This window comes from Lithobates pipiens, unplaced genomic scaffold, assembly GCF_037356315.1.
Source record: "Lithobates pipiens isolate NorthernLeopardFrog02 unplaced genomic scaffold, aLitPip1_a1.2 Scaffold_10, whole genome shotgun sequence".
Lineage (NCBI taxonomy): Eukaryota > Metazoa > Chordata > Amphibia > Anura > Ranidae > Lithobates > Lithobates pipiens.
Genome location: NW_027507686.1, coordinates 31,714,503 through 31,730,320, shown reverse-complemented (window position 1 = coordinate 31,730,320; position 15,818 = coordinate 31,714,503). Strand labels below are relative to the sequence as shown.

General features: G+C 45.1%; 1 protein-coding gene across 3 annotated transcripts in view; it reads left to right on the top strand.

The window, feature by feature from the left end:
* Window positions 1–15,818, top strand: part of CDH16 (cadherin 16) — a 124,742-nt gene that overhangs the window by 93,013 nt on the left and 15,911 nt on the right. For all 3 annotated transcript variants that reach the window (XM_077453384.1, XM_077453382.1, XM_077453383.1), the window contains 2 exons: window positions 11,270–11,509; window positions 11,960–12,076. In XM_077453384.1, the coding sequence (XP_077309510.1) occupies window positions 11,270–11,509; window positions 11,960–12,076 (357 nt within the window). The remainder of the gene's footprint in view (window positions 1–11,269; window positions 11,510–11,959; window positions 12,077–15,818) is intronic.

The window sequence follows — 15,818 nt, the reverse complement described above, 5'->3', positions numbered from 1 at the left end:
GAAGGGGCGCATGTTTCCCGTGCTTAGAACTGTCCCTGCACAAAGTGTCATTTCTGCAGGAAAAAAGTCATTTAAAATCACTCGCGGCTATAATGAATTGTCGGCTCCGTAATACAGAGAACACTCATTGAAAGTCATTGATAACATTTTTTTTTTAAAAAGCGTGGGTTCCCCCAAATTCAATTACCAGGACCTTCAGGTCTGGTATGGATATTAAGGGGAACCCTGCGTCAAATAAAAAAAAAAAATGACGTAGGGTTCCCCCCAAAAATCTATACCAGACCCTTTATCTGAGCACGCAACCTGGAAGGACGCAGGAAAAGAGGGGGGGGCGAGAGAGCGCCCCCCCCCCCTCCTGAACCGTACCAGGCCACAAGCCCTCAATATTGGGAGGGTGCTTTGGGGTCCCCCCAAAGTTCCAATATGTAGGGACATCACCCGGTCTTCTGTGCACATATTCTCCATGTTTTACCAGGTGGATATTGTGTGGATGGTGGACGTCATGGTCACATCTAATGCAGCTTCAGGCTAAGGTCCTTCAGGCGGCTGCTTGAGTTTCAGGCCATCCGAGTTCTCGGTTATTTTCATGGGCCTGTTAATGACTCTTGGCTGTGATGCTCACCCCTCAGGTGGACTTCTTTTGGACATCCTAAAGTTAGGGTTGCCACCTTTTCTTCAAGTCAAACCCGAACACTTCCCTTACACTGTAAGGTGGGACTCTGCAGACTCTGATGTAAGGGAGAACTCTGGGGACTCCAACATAAGGGATGCTCTGGGAACCATGATGTAAGGGGGAACACTGAGTACTCTGATGTACGGAGAGGACTCTGCTGTAAGAGGGAACACTGTTTCTGGTGTAAAGGGGAACTGTGATATAAGGGGTGCTCTGAGAACCCTGATTTACCTTAGTGTACTCACTCAGAGGCAGGAGAGATAACGTGGGACTTCAGTCACAGACAGGGATGGATGGGGACCTCACTCACCCCTTGACAGTCAGCACCTCTCATACTGATGTATCTGAGGCCCCACTTTCCTTTTCTGAGGCACAGCACCGGGGATTGGAGTGTGGGCAGACACAGCGGAGTAGGCGTTGGGGGAAGAGGAGCAGATCGAGCCCTCTCTCCTCTCTCCTCTCCCATCTGTATGTTGGGGATCTGTTAGTGCTGGCTTTGGACAGTGTGAAAGAGTGTAACAGACACTCTCAGCTTAGGCAAGTGGAGTCAGCAACCCTGCTGGGAGGCCAGAGTCCAGTCTGAATAATGTGTCCGGGTTTGAAACCCGGACACATGATTCCAAACCCGAACTGTCCGGGTGAGTCCTGGACAGGTGGCAACCTTACCTAAAGTTTAAAGTCTAAAGCCCCGTACACACGAGAGGACTTATGTCCGACAGACTTCCAAAGGAGTTCCGTCGGAGTTCTGCTGGAATTCCGACGGAGTTCTGACAGACTTTTCGGCCGAACGGACTTGGCCACACACGATCACACTAAACTCCGACGGATTCGAACGTGATGACGTACGACTGGACTCGAATAAGGAAGTTCATAGCCAGTAGCCAATAGCTGCCCTAGCGTCGGTTTTAGTCCGTCGGAGTAGCATACACACGAGCGGATTTTTCGAAGGGGACCGGGTCCGGCGGAGTTCCGTCGGGAAAATTTGAAGCATGTTCCATATTCTAAAGTCCTTCGGACTTTGGTGAGTCAAAAGTCCGTTGCAGCCCACACACGATCGGATAGTCTGACGGACTCAGTCCTTCGGACTTTGGATGTTGAAAAGTCCGCTCGTGTGTACGCGGCATAACAGACACTAAAATAGGAATTTTGTACGTCCCCTAAAATGCTTTACTTGGAGGCCATTGATGAGCCCAGTTCCTATCTATATGTGTCTATGATCACGCCCCTCTGTACAGTTTTGCTATAAAACTGACACATGTTAGGAGTAGGAGGGGTGTTTCTGGGTTAGCCAACAGTACTTTTGTTTGGCATTATCTATTTCTCCTGTAGGCAGTAAAACCTCAATGTGAAAAACTTCCCGTCACGTGTCCATAAATGTACTCCAAGAAAAAGTGAGTAAAAAATCCTGTTTTTTTTAACCATGCCTCCTTACTTCCTGTCACAGTCACAATGTTGTCACCAGGACAGGAAGTGAGAAAAAATCTCCCCAATCGGGACATTGAAAGAAAATGTCAGGAGTTTTCACCATTCCCTACTCTATCCAAGATTAAACTTACCAGGATTTTTTCCATGGAGGCACACTTTAATGCTTTTCTCTCCGGGTCTGTTCTTGCTCGAGAGCCGTTAATAAATTCTCCTTACATATACAGTTTATGATCTGCCCGAGGTCTGTCTGCCATGTGGGGTTTTGTTTTCATTGTGGAGACGTAGCTGAGTAAAATGATTTTTATTTTCTGATGAATGAGGCGATCGCGGGGAGTGGGGCGGACATGCTGAACCCCTTCACTGCCACCCGAGAAACTTCTTCTGTATTATACAGCATTTACGTACATTCCCAACAAAGCAGTCTTCTCTACAATGAAAGATCACACGCATGAGGAGCATAAAAGATGTCATATAGAATAATAGAGACCCCCTCATCTCACCATAATGACAAGTGTAGGATGGAAAGTTCCACAAGTATTCATCAACATGGACAGAATGGAAGAATATTGCAGTTATGGGAGGAGCAGAGAAAAAACAATCAATGAATTCCCAAAACCTTAGTCACAGCTCTCAGTATCTGTTCTTATTCTGTGTGTATGTATTCTGCACAGTACCACTTCTCTGGTCCTGTATGTCGGGTGTAATTCTCAGTATCTGTTCTTATTCTATATGTATGGACTCTGCATAGTACCCAGGGGCGGACTGACCATTGGGCCACTCGGGCACTGCCCGAGGGCCCCATGCCACTAGGGGGCCCCATCAGGGTTGCCAGCCTCAGTAAAACCAGGGAAAGTATGTAAAAATCTTTTTTTTTTTTTTTTACATCTGACTCTGAAATGTCACTTACCGACATCCTTTTGGACTAAAGATCCCGAGATTATAGCTGCCCCACCTCTCCAGTACCTTCTCAGCAAATAGAAACAGGTCTGTGTATACTGTGTGTGTGTGTGTATACTGTGTGGCTCCATAATGTCTGATTGCCTGGGGGCCCCATAATATCCTATTGCCCGGGGGCCCCATGAGTTGTCAGTCCGCCCCTGATAGTACCACTTCTCTTGTCCTGTATGTTGGGTGTAATTCTCAGTATCTGTTCTTATTCTGTATGTATGGACTCTGCACAGTACCACTTCTCTGGTCCTGTATGTCGGGTGTAATTCTCAGTATCTGTTCTTATTCTGTATGTATGGACTCTGCACAGTACCACTTCTCTTGTCCTGTATGCCGGGTGTAATTCTCAGTATCTGTTCTTATTCTATATGTATGGACTCTGCACAGTACTACTTCTCTTGTCCTGTATGTTGGGTGTAATTCTTAGTATCTGTTCTTATTCTGTATGTATGGACTCTGCACAGTACCACTTCTCTTGTCCTGTATGTCGGGTGTAATTCTCAGTATCTGTTCTTATTCTGTATGTATGGACTCTGCACAGTACCACTTCTCTTGTCCTGTATGCCGGGTGTAATTCTCAGTATCTGTTCTTATTCTATATGTATGGACTCTGCACAGTACTACTTCTCTGGTCCTGTATGTCGGGTGTAATTCTCAGTATCTGTTCTTATTCTGTATGTATGGACTCTGCACAGTACTACTTCTCTGGTCCTGTATGTCGGGTGTAATTCTCAGTATCTGTTCTTATTCTGTATGTATGGACTCTGCACAGTACCACTTCTCTTGTCCTGTATGCCGGGTGTAATTCTCAGTATCTGTTCTTATTCTATATGTATGGACTCTGCACAGTACTACTTCTCTGGTCCTGTATGTCGGGTGTAATTCTCAGTATCTGTTCTTATTCTATATGTATGGGCTCTGCACAGTACCACTTCTCTGGTCCTGTATGCCGGGTGTAATTCTCAGTATCTGTTCTTATTCTATATGTATGGACTCTGCACAGTACTACTTCTCTGGTCCTGTATGTCGGGTGTAATTCTCAGTATCTGTTCTTATTCTGTATGTATGGACTCTGCACAGTACTACTTCTCTGGTCCTGTATGTCGGGTGTAATTCTCAGTATCTGTTCTTATTCTATATGTATGGACTCTGCACAGTACTACTTCTCTGGTCCTGTATGTCGGGTGTAATTCTCAGTATCTGTTCTTATTCTGTATGTATGGACACTGCACAGTACCACTTCTCTTGTCCTGTATGCCGGGTGTAATTCTCAGTATCTGTTCTTATTCTATATGTATGGACTCTGCACAGTACTACTTCTCTGGTCCTGTATGTCGGGTGTAATTCTCAGTATCTGTTCTTATTCTGTATGTATGGACTCTGCCCAGTACTACTTCTCTTGTCCCGTATGCTGGGTGTAATTCTCAGTATCTGTTCTTATTCTGTATGTATGGACTCTGCACAGTACTACTTCTCTTGTCATGCATGTCGGGTGTGATTCTCAGTATCTGTTCTTATTCTGTATGTATGGACTCTGCACAGTACTACTTCTCTTGTCATGCATGTCGGTGTGATTCTCAGTATCTGTTCTTATTCTGTATGTATGGACTCTGCACAGTACTACTTCTCTTGTCATGCATGTCGGGTGTGATTCTCAGTATCTGTTCTTATTCTGTATGTATGGACTCTGCACAGTACTACTTCTCTTGTCATGCATGTCGGGTGTGATTCTCAGTATCTGTTCTTATTCTGTATGTGGACTCTGCACAGTACTACTTCTCTTGTCATGCATGTCGGGTGTGATTCTCAGTATCTGTTCTTATTCTGTATGTGGACCCTGCACAGTACTATTTCTCTTGTCATGCATGTCGGGTGTAATTCTCAGTATCTGTTCTTATTCTATATGTATGGACTCTGCACAGTACTACTTCTCTGGTCCTGTATGTCGGGTGTAATTCTCAGTATCTGTTCTTATTCTGTATGTATGGACACTGCACAGTACCACTTCTCTTGTCCTGTATGCCGGGTGTAATTCTCAGTATCTGTTCTTATTCTATATGTATGGACTCTGCACAGTACTACTTCTCTGGTCCTGTATGTCGGGTGTAATTCTCAGTATCTGTTCTTATTCTGTATGTATGGACTCTGCCCAGTACTACTTCTCTTGTCCCGTATGCTGGGTGTAATTCTCAGTATCTGTTCTTATTCTGTATGTATGGACTCTGCACAGTACTACTTCTCTTGTCATGCATGTCGGGTGTGATTCTCAGTATCTGTTCTTATTCTGTATGTGGACCCTGCACAGTACTATTTCTCTTGTCATGCATGTCGGGTGTGATTCTCAGTATCTGTTCTTATTCTGTATGTGGACCCTGCACAGTACTACTTCTCTTGTCATGCATGTCGGGTGTGATTCTCAGTATCTGTTCTTATTCTGTATGTGGACCCTGCACAGTACTACTTCTCTTGTCATGCATGTCGGGTGTAATTCTCAGTATCTGTTCTTATTCTGTATGTGGACCCTGCACAGTACTATTTCTCTTGTCATGCATGTCGGGTGTAATTCTCAGTATCTGTTCTTATTCTGTATGTGGACCCTGCACAGTACTACTTCTCTTGTCATGCATGTCGGGTGTAATTCTCAGTATCTGTTCTTATTCTGTATGTGGACCCTGCACAGTACTACTTCTCTTGTCATGCATGTCGGGTGTGATTCTCAGTATCTGTTCTTATTCTGTATGTGGACCCTGCACAGTACTATTTCTCTTGTCATGCATGTCGGGTGTGATTCTCAGTATCTGTTCTTATTCTGTATGTGGACCCTGCACAGTACTACTTCTCTTGTCATGCATGTCGGGTGTGATTCTCAGTATCTGTTCTTATTCTGTATGTGGACCCTGCACAGTACTACTTCTCTTGTCATGCATGTCGGGTGTAATTCTCAGTATCTGTTCTTATTCTGTATGTGGACCCCGCACAGTACTATTTCTCTTGTCATGCATGTCGGGTGTAATTCTCAGTATCTGTTCTTATTCTGTATGTGGACCCTGCACAGTACTATTTCTCTTGTCATGCATGTCGGGTGTAATTCTCAGTATCTGTTCTTATTCTGTATGTGGACCCCGCACAGTACTATTTCTCTTGTCATGCATGTCGGGTGTGATTCTCAGTATCTGTTCTTATTCTGTATGTGGACCCTGCACAGTACTATTTCTCTTGTCATGCATGTCGGGTGTAATTCTCAGTATCTGTTCTTATTCTGTATGTGGACCCCGCACAGTACTATTTCTCTTGTCATGCATGTCGGGTGTAATTCTCAGTATCTGTTCTTATTCTGTATGTGGACCCCGCACAGTACTATTTCTCTTGTCATGCATGTCGGGTGTAATTCTCAGTATCTGTTCTTATTCTGTATGTGGACCCTGCACAGTACTACTTCTCTTGTCATGCATGTCGGGTGTAATTCTCAGCTTCAATGTCTGTTAACTAAAATAATCTAGATAACATAATTATCTTCTATTGGTGTTATTACCTCAGAGGTTACATTTCGCCTTTCACTGGGCTGCGGTCGGATTGGCGGCTGTTACACAGAGATCAGAGAGTTAAGAGACAGGGAGGAGGGTTACCCTTTTACTCATTTAATGATCACTCCTTTCATATTAGGAATAATTGTGATAATTGCAGCGCAGTTTAAATGCAATCCCCCGCCTACTTCCCTGCCAGTTGTGGGCCCAGAACATCTGCAGAGAAGGAGGTGAGTGGGATTCTGGGTCAGGGACACAAACCACTACAGTGTATCACATAGTGCTAGGATATATACAGTATATAGTGTGTGTGTGTGTGTGTGTATGTATGTGTATATACCGTATATACTCGAGTATAAGCCAAGATTTTCAGCCTCTTTTTTGAGGCTGAAAGTGCCCCCCTCGGCTTATACTCGAGTCATCGCTGTCTGCCCGCTCGATCAGCGTGTCGAGCAGACAGACAGCGGCCATTCTGATTCAAAAGCCGCGCCTCCGGCTCCCCCTTCGCCTGTGATAGGCGGAACACTGAATTTCCCAGCAGCCTGTGTTCCGCCTATCACGGACTTCGTATCATCCTCGTACTACGGACGAGGATGATACGACGTCTGTGATAGGCGGAACACAGGCTGCTGGGAAATTCAGTGTTCCGCCTATCACAGGCGAAGGCGGCGGCGCAGCTTTTGAATTTTACAATGGCCGCCGACGAACGAAGAGGGCACGGGACGGAGGCAAGGCACAGGACGGCACGGCACGGGACGGGACGGGACGGGACCGGAGGCAAGGCATGGCGGCGAGGCACGGCGGCGAGGCACGGAGGCAAGGAGGCTCGGCACGGGACGGAGGCTCGGGACAAAGGCTCAGGACACAGGTAGGCTGGACACACACACACACACACACACACACACACACACACACACACACACACACACACACACACAGGGATGGATGGATGGATGGAGACACACACACACAGGGATGGATGGACGGACACACAGGGATGGACGGACACACAGGGATGGACGGACACACAGGGATGGACGGACACACACACAGGGATGGACAGGCATGTCTTACCCTCGGCTTATACACGAGTCAATAAGTTTGCCAGTTTTTTTGGGGGTAAATTGGGGGCCTCGGCTTATATTCGGGTCGGCCTATACTCGAGTATATACGGTATATATATATATATATATATATATATATATATATATATATATATATATATATATATATATAGTAATATGAGATCAGGATCACCAGCCAGCCATCACTTGTAAAAGCGAACAGTCTTCACTGGTTTCTCAAAACAGGGAACAGGCAAATAGTGCATTATCCTGGTGTAGTTAAAACCATATAGTGGCTCGCCATTCTACCAGTTCTACACCAGGGTTTAGGGTTCCTATCAGTGGCAGCTGGTGCTCGAAAAAAAAAAAAAAATTTGGGGGGGGGGGCGCAAATGAACTGAAAAATTCTGAAAAATACTGAAACAAAAACATCAATTGCAGCCTCACTGTGCCATCAAATGCAGCCAACTGTGCCCCATCATATGTAGCCACTGTGCCATCAATTGCAGCCACTGTACCCATCATATGCAGCCAACTGTGCCCCATCATATGTAGCCACTGTGCCATCAATTGCAGCCACTGTGCCCATCATATGCAGCCAACTGTGCCCATCATATGCAGCCACTTGTGCTCACAATATGCAGCCAACTGTGCCCCATAATATGCAGCCAACTGTGCCCATCATATGCCCATCATATGTAGCCACCTGTTCCCATCATATGCAGCCACCTGTGCCCATAATATGCAGCCAACTTTGTCCATAATATGCAGCCTCTGTGCTCATCAAATGCAGCCAACTGTGCCCCATCATATGTAGCCACTGTGCCCATCATATGCAGACTCTGACTGTGCCCCACAAATGCAGCCACTGTGCCCCACAAATGCAGCCACTATACTGTATACAGTAATAAACATTTGACAGACCCTCCATCTCAGATGTGAATGAACAATCAGTTAGTGAATGGTGGCACCAGCAAATGAGGAATTGTTAATTGTGTCCTGTGGTATGGACTGTAGTCTGATATGAGGGTCAGAAATACAACAGTTGACCTTCAATTATATTATCAATAACTGCAGAGATACAATGTAACAGTTCAAGAGAACACTATAGAGAATTGGTAAATAAATGAAACCAAGGGTGCTTTTTATGGATCTGCTCCAAAATGTTTTATTTTTATGTTCTACTGGACCGTTCATTGGTCTCTGGGACTGTAATATCCAATAACATGGCACACTTTCTGGAAAAGAACCAATGATGCCTGGATTGTATTTGTATTTGTCTGCGTTTTACATTCTATCAGTCCTATCAACATTGAGTTTCGCCTCTTGGGATGTCCTACACATGGATCTTGATATCTCCAACTTGATGAGTTTGAGATGGCTCCACATCAGCATCTCCACATCAAATTTGCCCCCCCCCCCCCCCCAACACCATTTTTTCATAGCCAATATATTATTGTGACACTCAGGGCCAACATCTGTATTGTATAGATATGGAAAATGAGCAGAAAGATTTCAGACTGTACAGGCCACACAAGGAGCAAACGATGCTATAAAATCATACAATTTATTAGTAACAATGATAAAAAAATGTATGTCTCAATATACTGTATAAAAACTATGGTGCTGATAAAATTCACTGTGCGTTACGTAAGCATCAGGGATGAATGCTGATACAAAAGGGTCTTCATGTACCAACATGTTTTGCCAACTTTGCACTTCATCAGAGTTCATGAAAACCATACAGCACTCATCCCAGCACAGAATAGCACCAGCACAGTGGTTCTCTGGGTGGACGTTGGAGCATAGAAGGAAGCCCTCATCAAATGTGGAATAGACCATGATAAATCTCTAACTCGTGTAGGTCCACTAACAATTTTTATACTATCCATCCACTTGATTTGAGGGATTGGAAGTATTTCAGGCTACAGTTGTATAATAAATGGATAAGAGGGCTAGAGAGTCTATAGGTCTATTCCAAAATATCCAAGCTTGACGTGAGCATCTCATTGATGCTTCACATGAATAGATAGGGTTCCATCCTCTAAGCCTGCACGGTGAGTTGATTCCCACATCCAGGTTTCCTCTGGTCTGGTATCAATTGTACACAATGCTTCCAAGCAACTAAAGTCCTGAAATACATAGCATTTTGGCTTTTATCAGAGCCATTGTAAAATAGAACTCAGAAAATATGATTATGTATGGTATACTGTGCCTGGCTAGTTCCCAGGTTATCAGCGTTCTTAGCTTTCAGACCACATAAGCAACATTTTAGCAGCACCAGTTCTGTCTGCTTATATAATTCTGAGATTCGTGTCTATATACAAATTTGTGACTGTATTTGAGTAGAAGGATTATTAAGGCAGCTGCAGATCACTGCACCATAGTCATTGGTAGCAGCTGTGGTGGCAACAGTGGTTAGCCTTGGAGTAGTACTGGAGTCTATGTGAATGCTTTTCATTGTTTATGAGGAAACTCTGGTTCAGTTATTTATTTTACATGTTTTTGCTTTTATATTTTTAATTATATGTTTCATATCCATTAGAAAAATATTGATATAAACCCTTTTTGCAGAAATAAACATTTAATGCATGGTGCTCCCAAAACTCACAGAAGCTGTGTGCCTTCAGACTTTCTCTTTTAAATTTCATCATATGTTGTCTGTATTGAAAATGCAGCCAATGCACCTGGGGTAAATGAGACCTTGGTGACCTTTCGGAGGTCATTTCTCTGAACACTACACATAATCACTACCACATAATAGCACATAATCTAAATACCAGTTTGCCTTCACCAGAGCTCCTGATGGTGGAGATGGGATGGAAACCATAGTGGCCCCCAGAACACTTCACTGCAAGTGGCCCCAGGCCATGACCCTTGGGACTGCCGCTCCAAGAGGAAGCAGATACAGGGGGGGCTACGGTACAGAGACAAGAGACTATAGTGCTATTGGGATCAACCAAAGGTCTTGGAGGGTGGTAAGCAGAGAGAAGTCAGACAGTCCTGGTCAGCAACAAGTAAGTAGCAAACTAGGCTGGAGACAAGAGAAGAATCAAATTCAGACGGGTAGTCAGACAGACCAGGTTGGCAACAAGGAAGGCAGAAGACGAGAGACTAGTCAAACAATCTGCATTAGCAACAACAGGTAACAAGCTTCGGTAGCTCCTATTCACATGCCTGCTGGTTTGAAGACACAACACCGGCCACTTGAAAGGCTAAAGTTTAAATACCCTCTTGGTCAGGGAACACACCCAACATAATTTCAGGGAACTCTGAAAGTCCTGCCAGGTGTTCTGTTGCCAAATTCAACCCCATCTCTCCTACAAAAACCTTCACAATGCCCTCTAAGCCCCGAAGATGCAAATTTTTAATAGAATTGGGTAAAAATAAAAATAAATCTGCATTCCCTAAATTCTGCAATAAGCTGAAAAGGTTGGGGAATAATGGGGACAGCGTAATTATACACCTGGAGGTCCTCAGGGACCCTAGTACAACTGTACAATTGTACACCCTTGTAGTTTTGTTCTAGAAAGAGCTAGTGGTTGCTAGTGCTACGTGAAGAACGATATTTTTCTTTAAGCTTTTTGCACACTTTTGGTGCCACTGCCATGTAACCTGCTGATGATCTGTTTCAGGTGACGGTGGCCTTTCAGCCTCAGCAGAAGTTGTGATCCATATCCTGGACGTCAATGATAATATTCCAACTCTGATTGGAGACTATAGATCTGAATATTTCTGCACCCCAAAGAGGGAGGAGCAGAGAACTATTATCACTGCATTCGACAGGGATTCACCAGAAAACAGCGTCCCCTTCACATTCACCTTACCCAACAATGCGCAACTGCGGAGTCAATGGAAGCTGACCGCCATTAACGGTACATCCCTCGCCTACAATATTTTAGTGTTAAAGTGTGTCTAAAGCCAACATATTTTTTCTTTTTTACTTTTGGATAGGGAGTGGTTAAAACCCCTGTTCTAACCCTTTCACCCTCAATCCAAATGGTGGTGTCCATAACAGCTGATTGTAGGATTCTAGGATTTGTGACAGTATGCTGGTTCAGATGTACTTTTCTTAAGGGTGAGCAGGAAATGTTGCAACTCTAAAATATCACCCAGGAAGAATAGGGTTAAGGACTAAAAATAATTTCTATATACTTAGCGGTCACACAGCAGCGCTAATCCTCGTGTCAATAAGTGCCATGTAGTTAAAATCCAACAAACATCAATAACCATGTGGAGCGGAGCTATTAAGGGTTGTAATATTGGATTAGAACATGTGGCGTATGCCCTGTCAGTAATCCAAATCTCGTGTTATTAATTGCCAGGGACGCACGCTTATCTGTCAATGAGGAGCCATCACCTGGATTCCAAAGTCCACAAAGTGCCCATCATCATCGCTGACAGCGGGGCGAAGCCTCAGAGCAGACATGTGTCCATCACAGGTACTGTGCCCAGCGGGCTTCTGGGAAATATGCCATACAGAAGGATTAGAGGAATAGCAAACTATTGTGGCTTTTCAAAACTCTATCCTTATAAAGAGAACCTGTCAGGACAGAGAAAGTAATGTCACCAGCACACCAGGATCTCCAAAAAATGGGTCCAAAACTTTAATCAGTGATCACATCATTGCAGCAGAAAGCAACGTTTCAGAGCCACACAGAGCTCTGAAACGTTGCTTTCTGCTGCAATGATGTGATCACTGATTAAAGTTTTGGACCCATTTTTTGGAGATCCTGGTGTGCTGGTGACATTACTTTCTCTGACTACATACGGTTCCAGCCGATGGTCGCTTCAGCACTCACTTGCAAATACAGCCATCTCTATAGGAATGCGTGTATTGGGAATATTGCAATGGCCGTCAGGACAGAGGTCGCTTACCAAAGCTTAGTAAATGGAAATGTAGACACACCAAATTCATACAACATGTCAACGCGTTTCGGAGCTCTAACGTGCCCAGAATTGTTCATTGGAGGCAGCGTGTTACTTGCCAGAGCTGATACTCCCATTTTGCTGGGTGTTAATGCCTGTTTCTTCATAGGGCAGAACCCAGCATAATACACTTTAATGCCCCTGGTTGGGTCATCTGGCCTGTGCTAGCATAGTATGCAGACAAATGTTTGCTAATGACCCTGGAAGAAGTGATTTCATGGCTGAAGCAGTAGAGAAGAGAAGTGAAGGGTGTTTTTGTGTATTTGCCCAGAGCTGTTTAATAACATAATTTTGGCAGCCAGTGCTTCTAATTATAGTGTCTTGGGAGCGCAGGCACCCATACATCTTCAGCCGAGCTACGGCTGTTTATTTCGCGAGCACGGCAGCAGCGGTGAGGGCTGGGCACCCCCCACTGTTGCTTGTCCCACGAGCCCCGCAAAGAGCCAAAATACGGAGATAAATATAACTGTGTGAGGACTTGTGGGAGAAACTCCGCCAGGAAGGGGGAAGGACGGGACTTTTTGGAGAATATACCACCAATCAACTGATTGCATTGTGCCCTATAAACCTTTCCAACAACCTTCTCACTGCAGACAAAGTAAAAAAAAAAAACAATCTAATATTTAAAATTTTAGATTGATGTGAGCATTTTTTGGGTCGCTGACTTGGAACCAGCACGCAACTACTGAAGTCATGATCATAAATCTGTACACATGTTTAAGCTCCATTAAAGTACTCAATGACAGCCAGGCAATGGGCAGTAATTTGTGCTTCTCTTTCCACAGATCCCCATAAAATTTTGATAATAAGTCTGAGCCCTTGTACACACGGTCGGACATTCTGACAACCAAATCCGATTTTGTCCGATGGATTTTGTCTGAAACTGTTGCATACACACTGTCGGACAAAGTTGTCGGAAAATCCGATTGTACTTAATGTGATGACGTTATTTCATTACGACAGGACTACCTTCAGGCTAGTAGCCAATAGCTTTGGTCTAGGAATTTGATCTGAGCATGCATGGCACTTTGTCCGTCGGAGAAGGCTACACATGATCGGAGTATGTCCGATTGGAGCATTTTGTCGGAAAATTTTGGAAAACTTGGTCCGTCGGATAATCCGACGGAAACAGTCCTATGGGGACCACACACAGTCTGATTATCTGACAAAGCGGTCCAATAGGACACATTCCGTTGGAATCTCCGACCGTGTGTACAAGGGCTTAGAAGTCTGTGAATTTCAGATTTTCCTCAGACATTTTATAAGTGTAAACAGTTCATGGCCAAATCATTTATCCTGGCTGTTATTCAGTCTGAAGTGGCCTTACACAGAGCCGTAGTTCGGGTTTGCCATGGTAACAAGCCTGCGTCTATTCCATCCGATCTCACTCTTCACCAAGCTACATGAGAGAGAGGAGATATATTCTAATGTTCTGTGTGGGAACATTTACCTGCCAATTCAGAAGTGCGAAAATGATCCAGTGTTTTCACCAAATTGAATTCATGACCTCACCAAATCAAAGCACTGCTCCCAATCCCCTCCATCTCTTTCCCCACCACAAATAGCAATCTCACAGCCCCAAACTTCGCTCCTCTACAACTATTCCCATAAACCCAAACCCCTCTGTCCCTTTCCTCCCCTCACTTGTCTCTCTTATAGACCCAAACCCGGCACATGTCCCTCTCTCCTCCACAACTGTCCCACTTATAGACCCTAACATATTCACCCCCTCTAATTTACAACTCTCCCTCTTATAGACTCAAAGCCCTCCATCCCTCTCTCCTCCACAACTGTCCCACTTATAGACCCAAAGCCCTCCATCCCTCTCTCCTCCACAACTGTCCCACTTATAGACCCAAAGCCCTCCATCCCTCTCTCCTCCACAACTGTCCCACTTATAGACCCAAAGCCCTCCATCCCTCTCTCCTCCACAACTGTCCCACTTATAGACCCAAAGCCCTCCATCCCTCTCTCCTCCACAACTGTCCCACTTATAGACCTAAAGCCCTCCATCCCTCTCTCCTCCACAACTGTCCCACTTATAGACCCAAAGCCCTCCATCCCTCTCCTCCACAACTGTCCCACTTATAGACCCAAAGCCCTCCATCCCTCTCTCCTCCACAACTGTCCCACGTAAAAGACCCAACGCCCCCCCCCCCCATCTCTCTCACCTTCAAGACTGTCCTCCTATAGACACAAACCCCTCTGTCCCATGTTCCTCCACAACTGTCCTCCTATAGACACAAACCCCTCCGTCCCATGTTCCTCCACAACTGTCCTCCTATAGACACAAACCCCTCCGTCCCATGTTCCTCCACAACTGTCCTCCTATAGACACAAACCCCTCAGTCCCATATTCCTCCACAACTGTCCTCCTATAGGCCCAAACCCTCCATCCCGCTCTCCTCCACAACTGTCCCACTTAAAGACCCAATCCCCCCCCCCTCCCATCTCTCTCACCTTCAAAACTGTCCTCCTATAGACACAAACCCCTCAGTCCCATGTTCCTCCACAACTGTCCTCCTATAGACCCAAACCCTCCATCCCTCTCTCCTGTACAAATGCCCTCTTTCAGGTCCAAACATCTCCTTCCCTCTCCCCTCCACAACTGTCCCTCTCATAGACTCACATACCCTCCATCCCTCTCTAATCCACAACTGTGCCTCTTACGGACTCAAATCCCTCCTTCCCTTTCTTCTCCATAACTGTCCTCTTATAGACCCAAACCCCTCCACCCTTCTCCCCCCACAACCATCCCTCTTATTGACTTAAACCCCTTAAATTCCTCTCTCCTCCACAACTGTTCCTCCTATCGGCCCAAACATCATTGACCCACTCTTCTCCACAACTATCCTTCTAGACCTAAATACCTCTAGCCCTCTCTCCTCCACAGCTGCCCCCCTTATAGACCCAAACCCTCCTGTCCCTCACTCCTTCATAATTGTTCACTTCTAGACCCAAACCCCTCTGTCCCTCTCTCCTCCACAATTGTCGACCTAAACCTCTCTCATCCTATCTCCCCTACAAAAGTCCTCTTATAGATCCAAACCCTTCTATCCCTCTCTCCTGCACAACTGTTGTTCTTCTAGACCCAAACAACCCCATCCTTCTCTCCTCCACAATTGTCCCTCTTATAGATACACCTCTCTATCCCTCTCTCCTTCCAAACAGCCCCCCTTATAAACCCAAACCAATCTGTCCTTTTTTCCTCCACAACTGTCCCTTTTATTGACCCCTCTCTCCTCCACAAATGGT